Genomic DNA, 8,241 nt, shown 5'->3' with positions numbered 1-8,241 from the left:
AAGCAATAGCTAAAAAAATAACAAGGATAAGCAATAGCTAAAAAAATAACAAGGATAAGCAAATTGATGTTGGCTAACCTGGCCTGGGGCTCCGTCAAGTCCGGCAGGTACACCACGTATGCGGCGGCCAGCAGCGAGCGCACGCTTACGTCCACTAGCTCCTTTGATATGTTCTGAAGCTGAGGGTCATAGAAACGAAAATGGATTAATATAAATGTACAATAAAAAACGTATCAAATTGAAAAGTAAGATCTGGAAACAAAGACATTTAAGAAACATATAGACTAGACATAGTGAACGACATTTTTTCCACCGGTAACTTCTTTGAAAGGAACTTTTTTAGTTGTAAAAATTTCACAGGGTCACAAAATAAAATATGGTTAAACATTTAAATTTGATTTATTGACACCTATTTGTAATTAATCTAAATACAATTAATCAAATTGATATGTGCTTTTTAGTGACAGAAGAGTGAAAAATGTCTAAGTGAAGTGTCAACTATGCTTCCTCTATGTTTTTTAATCTCTTTGCTTAGAAGACAATAAGACTAGGTAAATTTGCTGACATCGAGTTCCCAGGCGTCGTACTCGTCGGCCAGCTGGTCCAGCAGGTGGTGTGCGGTGCTCAGCGTCTTCTTGGCCTCGTGCAGCTTGTGCTCGAGCGCGGCGGCGTCGCGGCTGTGCTGGCCCAGCTGCGCCTGCAGCGCCGCCACGCGCTCCTCCACCGTGCTCAGCCCGCTCGACAGCGCACTCATCTCCGCCTCCGCCTCCTGCAGGTTTCTGTGCAAATCATATACTTTGTTCATTAAAAATACAGGATTTACCTATTCATTTTAAAAGAGTGTGTTCAAATAGATTGACAAAAAATGTGATGAAGCGTTACATTCTACTAAGTTATGTAGGATGTCAGCAATCACAATATATTTTTGAATAATTCTATCTAATAGGAAGTCTTACACTGACGACACTTTTACGCTTTTATACTTTGAGGGTAAATAAATTGGAAATACCGTCATACGGGAATACTTTCCCAAAAAGGAAGAACTATAATTCTGTTAATAGCAGCAAAAAAGAAAGTTTGCCATTTTTACTCATAAACAATTCTCAAAGAAGTCTAGAATTTCGTCGTCATTGAAGTATGAATTTACACATTTGCAATTGGAAGTTTTAGGAAATGTAAGCAATAAAATAGTTTATATGTTAATATAGGTAATGTATGCGTACCGGTGCAGCTGCGCCTGCTGCAGCTGCAGCGGCGTGACGCGCGCGAGAGCGGCGGCGTAGTCGAGGTTGGCGCGCACCCAGGCGGCGAGCGGCGCGCAGGCCGCGCTGGCACGCCGCGCCGCCGCCGGCTCGAAGGACGCGCCGCGCCGCTGCACCAGCTGGCGCACCGCCTGCACGCTCGCCGCGCTCACCTGCCGCGCGTCCAGGCATCTGCACGCACACTAACTGTTACATCGTGCGTGCAAGCTTCAACATCTCGATCCATTCACAACTAGTGTCTCCAAAGCAAGGAGGCGCTTAGCTATAGGCTTTTTTTTATTTAAAACATGAATTATCACTGTTTTTGTTATTACTTATGTATCTATTGCCACAAATTTTATATTATTAACTGTTTAGTAGCTCGCTGTAATACCTGATATTTATCTCAGCTAAAAGCCTGCTAAAAACAAAGACTTTTCTTGACTCTCAGTCCTAGTTTAGTTACTTAGGTCAATTAGGCTGTAAATCTTCCATATGTTAAACAAATAAAAAAAAGAATTTTTGGATTTCTCTTTTTTATGCTTACTAAGGTAAAAAATTTTATTCTATTATTGGGCCAAAATAAAATATAACATTATCCACCTGATGTCCTCCTTGACGCCCCGCTTGGACAGGAAGGTCTTCATGGAGTGCCAGGAGGTGTCGGCGATGCCCATGAGGCGCAGCACGCCCTCCAGCACGTCGCGCACCACGTCCGGCGGCGCGCGCAGCGACCGCACCTGCACGGAACAACATCACCTCTTCATTACAGCTGCCGTCTGCTTCTTTATTTACAATACCTTTCGTAAATCGTAGTCTTAAAGACACTGGCAACCTCATGACTTCAATTTACCTCGCTAAGAGCCTCCGGCCGTATATCCCCGACGGCTGCCTGAGCCGCTTTAATTACCGGCTCCACCGATGCTAATTCTGCTTCAATTTCCTTTTTTCTAAAAAGATATACTATTACTATAAATGCGAATGTTTAGATGAATGGATGACTTCTATCCTTTTTATTAAATAAGGGTAGATTTTGTAAATTCCTATAGCGCACCTTATCTGCAGCTTCTCATTCTCAATCTCGATGTTCTTCTTGAGGGCGTGCATCTCCTCCTTCTTGTGGGTGTTGGCGCGCACGGTGGCGCCGATCTGGTCGAGGGCGTGGTTGGCGGCCGCCTGCTTCTCTGACAGCTCCGCCTCCTGCTGGCCCGCCTGCTGCTGCAGCGCGCTCACCTCGCCGCGCGCGCGCCGCAGCGCCTCCACGCCGCTCTGCACACACATCAGAAAAAATTCAAAGAACCCCTTCAAAATATTCCTATCAGAAAAAACTTAGATAACAATATTCCTCTATATAAATCATTTGGTCTGTAAAATTATAAAAGTACGAGATATATTAATTCAAGAGGACAGTGCTTCCCCAATTAAAAAAGTATACTGACCGATAGTATGGTTTTCCTCTGTATGAGTTCGGTCTTCTTCTTACTGAGAATGAAGTAGTATGATTTGACAAAGTTGACGTATCTCAAGGGCGCTCGCAGCCACTCCGCTTCAATACTGTTGTAGATACTAACGAAGCCGTCTATGGGAACACTGTCTATATCTTCTTTTGTAACTTCTGATACATTTTCTTTTAATAACCTGTAATCATCAATTACTTATCAAGACTGTGTTCGAAATTCCGTATTTCAAAGAAGTCCTTAATGGATCTTACATACATCTATAAATAACATATATGAAGGTTAAAGTTAAGTGCATCGGATACTAAATACATACATACTTTAGAAATAATTCTACAATAACGTATGACAATTTTTGTAATAAATATCGTGAACGAATGCGTGCGTAAAGAATGCTATAATGACGTAATAACCTAATGTGCTTTGCAATACCACACAAAGTGCTTCTGATTTTAATTCGATACCTCTGTATTATTAATACGGGCATTTGCCGTAAAGTATCCTCCGACCAACGTTCCAGCCACACAATGTTACTATCGTTGTATAAGAATGGATATTTCTCAAACAAATCTGGTAAGTTCTCTTGGTCTTTGTTTAGCAAAATTACAATTGCTAAATGTTGTTTTATATCTGAAATTACGTTTTAAATATTCAACTACGGGTGCCGTTACGGCACCGAACAGTCGCAGACCCTGCGCGGTCCTTCTTCAGGGCGAGGGTTAATGGGGGTTTTTCGCAGTCGCGTCGTGCCTCGCAGTGCGAGGAAGAAGGACCCCGCGGGGTTTGAAACTGGTCGGTTCAGTCACCGAAAAAAGTAGACGTGAGTAATACCCGTAAAATAAATAGTCATTGTTTATGTATTGAAGAGAGTAATGAGTAAGTAGTTACTGTGCAGCTGCAGCGCGTGGTGCGGGGCGGGAGAGGGCGCGGGCGCGACGTGCGCGAGCAGCGCGTGCAGCGAGGCGGCGCGGCGCAGCGCCTCCGCGCACGCCAGCGCCTCGCGCGCCGCGCACTCCTCCACCAACACTATAGTGCGCGTGCACTCCCCCGCTGACGAGAGAGCCTAGGGAATCATCACACGTTTGATAGAATACAACTATTTTTAACCACCTTAATATAGAAAGTTCTTTGTATGTATCGCTTATGATATGTAATACAATAGGAAAAATTTCTATTTTTGTACGTATTAAATCGGCCCAATAACTTTTGAGCTATAAAAGCTATTGGACCGATTTAAAAAAAATCACCATTAAAAAGCTAAGTTATCAGTAAAAATTTTTTTTATTATTTTTTATTTCATGCTGACGAAATCACGAGGAAACAACTAGTCGCTTATAACTTCACACCATCTGAAATTTTCCGATAAGTCTTAAATTAGCACTAACATTATTTTATGGTTGAAATTCTTTGTAATTATGATTTAGATTCTAAGGGCCTGTCCCACCGGTGGTAGATAGAGGCCCTGATAGTGTAAATATGACGTCACGTCAGATAAAATACAAAATTTCTGTCCCACCAATTTTAAATAGCAGATAACGCTGTGACGTTTTAAATGTCAATGTCATTTTTTTTACAAGCCCCATACAAAACTTTTCGATTCTGTCCCACGGGTGGCTGATAAAGAGTTCTGGATAATGTCAAAATGACATGAATGTCACAATGACGTCAGATATGGTGCAAAATCCAGTCCCACAAGTTTCGGATAGGTAAAATAGCAAATTTACGAGCTCCTAATTTGACTGCCAGATCGAGTGACCATTATCTTTTTATCAACTGGATGAGAAAACTTTCTTTGGTCTTATTTTGAGTTAATACCAATGTTTTGACTGAAAATAGATCTTGTTGAGTTTTGAGAAGATGAATTTACGATTGTCTTGTAATATAACATGAATATACCGTCCCCACAATCACTCAGTAGTGCGAAATTGAGACGATAATCTAGCATGGCAATGGGTCATGTTTCGAGTGACAAACTCTGTACTTTTTGTGTTTTTGAGTTTACTCATGGCAGTGAAGTTTGCATCTTACGAAGTAGTCTTACATGGAACCGTATGGTTACATTATAACAGTAATCCGTTGTCAAAATGACGCTACGCAATTCATTCAACGTAATATTTTGTTGTTAAAATATTTTTTTCTTATTGTATTTGTTAATTTTTACTATTAGCTGTGTTATTATCCTTTGTTAATATAAAAGCTTGTTATGTATTCAATTACGTAAAAATAGACATTTGAGTAAAACTAAACTAAGGTGTCACGTAATTTAGGGCATGGTCTCTTTTACGAACCTGCATAAATAGGAACTTATAAGCATTCGTTGCGACGTTGCCGTTATAGTACTGTTGTAAATTATCAGTGTTATTAATAATGACAGATGTCAGTGGTGGGACAGAAAAATCATTTTATACATTCTGCTATATTACATCTTCATTAATGTCAGATAATTTACGTAAAAGTCATTAGACTATTGCAATACTATCCATTGTTTTGTTCCGCATAAATTTAGTGATAAATAACAATATACCGTTGTCATGGAAACGAAATTCCGATTCGCAATTCATTCCACTTATTTCATTTTATATATTTTATTTTTAACCAAATATTAAAATAAATAAGTGATTTTTTTAATACTTAGCATATATTGTATACAATCTTTTTAAAGAATTTTTTTAGCAGAAAATAGGAAAGATTTATCTTAACATGAAAAATAAATTTTTTTGCAAAACTGCCCGAATATGATTTTTTAAGCGTCCTTGCGACGTTGCCGCTTTTACTAACTACCAGGTTCTTATTTATCGGTATCTTGAATTGTGAAACATAAAAATCCTTTATTTCCGTCACGTATTTTATCTGTTTGATTATTATCAGGCAATTTACGAGAATTTGGTAGTACTGCCCCTAAGTGATGAAGATGTTTGATAGAATATACGTACGTTTTTAAATGTAGTGGCGAATTGTTTGTGCTGCACGGTGTAGAGCGCGGCGGGCAGCGCGGCGGCCAGCAGCGCCGCGGCCGCGCCTCGCCCGCACCCCGCCCCGCCCACACACACGCACACGCCGCCGCTTGACTGAAAATATATCCGGTCGTACAATTAGTACACAACCTGTACACTACAATCTGTAAACGGGGTTTTAGTAAATAAGACTCACAGCTCTAGCTATAACGGGACCCAGGGTGGCCAGCTCTATACACGCTTCGATACCACTTTCAGTAAATACATTGTCGTCACTTTCTGTCACTGCGAACAAAACATTTGGTATTGTTCACTCAATGAATTATGATAAACTTGCTTTCGCCCGCGACTCCGTCCGCATGGTATTGAAAATATAAAAATACTTACAGCATTGATTTATTAGTTTCTGCGTATCCTGATACCACACGTCATATTCCACCGCCTCTAGATACACGCCGTCGCTACGTACTCGCGGTTTGAAGAATAACCTATCATTGTCACCATGCTTTAGATATCGCTTGAATATTACGTTATATTCCGCCTTCTCTTCATCAGAGACTAGTCTGTTTTTAAATATCAAGTCTGCTTCTGCTTTTATCGCCTACAAGTAAAATAGATTAACTAAGTACATGTAGATATTAATAAATATAATTGTTACATCCGCCAGCACGTACCACATGTAATTCAGTGAGAGTGGAGGCTGCGTACCATCTAACACCTTCACACCATTTCTTCAAGTGAGACGCGTTCCATTTATAATGTGGTCGAGCAGTAAATGTTTCAACTACCTATAATTTTAATCAAAAACGTTTAAGTTGAATATAGTGTAACGTTATACGACGAGGAAGTTATCCTTTACCTCCTTGTACATCGCCAACATGTTATCAATCAACTGTGACACTTCTTTTTCGGATATTGTTTTAGATATATTTTCCATTATAGTCTTTCTCGATAATTCGGCAAGTTCTTCATCGTCAGGCTCACTATAAAAGATGATAAACAGAAATTATTAATTAATTATTTAACAATGGTAGAGCTCGCTTTAACATCTTCGTAAGAATGGGGTCGGCTCGCCCCCGCGACCACACAGACAGGCGTCAAGTTGGACCAATTTGGCGAACAGTCTGATGAGTGTGGTGCCGGAGATCTAACGGTCCTTTTATAATTCCACCTTTTTCTTAAAAGGAAAGGATGGGAAGAAGAGGATTTGACGGTGTAGGAGACGCATAGGAAAGGGAAATATCCTCTTTATGTGCGTCTCCTCCTATATCGATTAAGCGAAGGAAATGAATGTCTATTGGCAGCTTTCGCTTCGCGTAATATAAAAAGAATACAAATCGAACTTCTAAATTTTTATAATTAAAATATTCATCAAGCATGTTATCTAAATGGCTATCAATTCTGTAGTGTCTTACGTGAAGACGATTGTCTGCAGGAGAGCGGCGAGGCGCGGCGCGAGCGCGGCGGCGGCGGCGGCGGCGGCGGCGCTGGCGTCGGCCGTGGCCACGAGCTGCGGCTGCGCGGTGCGGCTCCACTGCGCGCCGCCCTCCTCCGCGCACCAGAACCCGCCCTGCTGCACCAACTGCACCACACCACACCACACCACACCACAAACTAGTAGACTCATACAACTGAATACCCATATTTTACTACATACATTGATACTAAAACTGTATTAAAAAAAATAGAATGGGCATTTTTGACACTTCATGTGAAACATTCTACACATAATCTCATTAACGTTAACTTGTCAATAGGTATCGGTAAATAATATTTAAACGTATACATTTTATTTTTACACACAGTTAAGTTTATTTTAATAACAAAAGAAAGAGTTTATCATCATTTTTAAAAAAATATTGGGACACGAGGTAGCAATTTGACAACTGATATAGTACTTTCAGAGAAAGTACCCGTCAAAATTTTCATTAATCACTATGCCTGGTCTATATATTTCTTAAATGCTTAAACTGTAGAAAGTACCTGCAGTAGGAAGTCATGCAGCGCGCAGGAGCCCCAGGCGTCGCGGCGCGCGCGGTGCAGCCCGCGCACCAGCAGCGTGAAGCGGCCGCGCGCGCCGCCCCCGCCCCCGCCCCCGCCCCCGCCACACCGCACCACATTGCTCTGGAAAACAACACTACTATAGTTAATAACAGAAATCTTAACATTTTAACCTATATTTGTGACTGTCTGCGAAAACTTGTAATCAGCCTTCAGTTTTTCGCTAGCTATTGTAAGATAGCTGAGTATGATGAAATCTGATATAGATGATGTAGGAGATATTTTGCAAGGCTACTCTTTTTTTTTAATTCCACGCAGACAAAGTCGCGGGCGAAAGCTAGTCCATAAATAAATGCAATCAACTTATACTTGAATATAACTTACCCTTCTCAATTCTGCAATAATATCCGCCGGCTCCATAATAGGTGTACAGTCGATCGTTACTACTGTCGAATTACATTCCTTTAAAACATATTCGGCCAAGATACTGAAAGGAAGATCAAAAAAGGCGTTTAGCGTTTTAAACGAGAGAATGTGAAATAATAGCAGAGTTTTACCTACCATTAAAACTCATATTATGTCCGGAGC

General features: G+C 40.8%; 1 protein-coding gene across 1 annotated transcript in view; it reads right to left on the bottom strand.

Moving 5' to 3' along the window:
* LOC106109068 (cytoplasmic dynein 2 heavy chain 1-like) overlaps positions 1-8,241 on the bottom strand; it is a gene marked incomplete at its 3' end in the record, with an annotated part of 11,026 nt that extends 2,785 nt beyond the window's left edge. Inside the window, exons 1-18 of the mRNA XM_013290465.1 lie at positions 8,215-8,241; positions 8,038-8,140; positions 7,636-7,776; positions 7,068-7,234; positions 6,512-6,635; positions 6,327-6,440; positions 6,040-6,253; positions 5,849-5,937; positions 5,632-5,766; positions 3,587-3,761; positions 3,163-3,328; positions 2,681-2,879; positions 2,296-2,510; positions 2,095-2,191; positions 1,845-1,981; positions 1,224-1,433; positions 566-779; positions 79-179 (exon numbers count right to left, since the gene is read on the bottom strand). Coding sequence (XP_013145919.1) covers positions 79-179; positions 566-779; positions 1,224-1,433; positions 1,845-1,981; positions 2,095-2,191; positions 2,296-2,510; positions 2,681-2,879; positions 3,163-3,328; positions 3,587-3,761; positions 5,632-5,766; positions 5,849-5,937; positions 6,040-6,253; positions 6,327-6,440; positions 6,512-6,635; positions 7,068-7,234; positions 7,636-7,776; positions 8,038-8,073 — 2,534 coding nt within the window. The remainder of the gene's footprint in view (positions 1-78; positions 180-565; positions 780-1,223; positions 1,434-1,844; positions 1,982-2,094; positions 2,192-2,295; positions 2,511-2,680; positions 2,880-3,162; positions 3,329-3,586; positions 3,762-5,631; positions 5,767-5,848; positions 5,938-6,039; positions 6,254-6,326; positions 6,441-6,511; positions 6,636-7,067; positions 7,235-7,635; positions 7,777-8,037; positions 8,141-8,214) is intronic.

The sequence above is a fragment of the Papilio polytes genome, unplaced genomic scaffold, assembly GCF_000836215.1.
Source record: "Papilio polytes unplaced genomic scaffold, Ppol_1.0 DF821301.1, whole genome shotgun sequence".
Classification (NCBI taxonomy): domain Eukaryota; kingdom Metazoa; phylum Arthropoda; class Insecta; order Lepidoptera; family Papilionidae; genus Papilio; species Papilio polytes.
The sequence above is the reverse complement of the archived record's forward strand: the minus strand, read 5'-3'. Positions and strand labels throughout refer to the sequence as shown.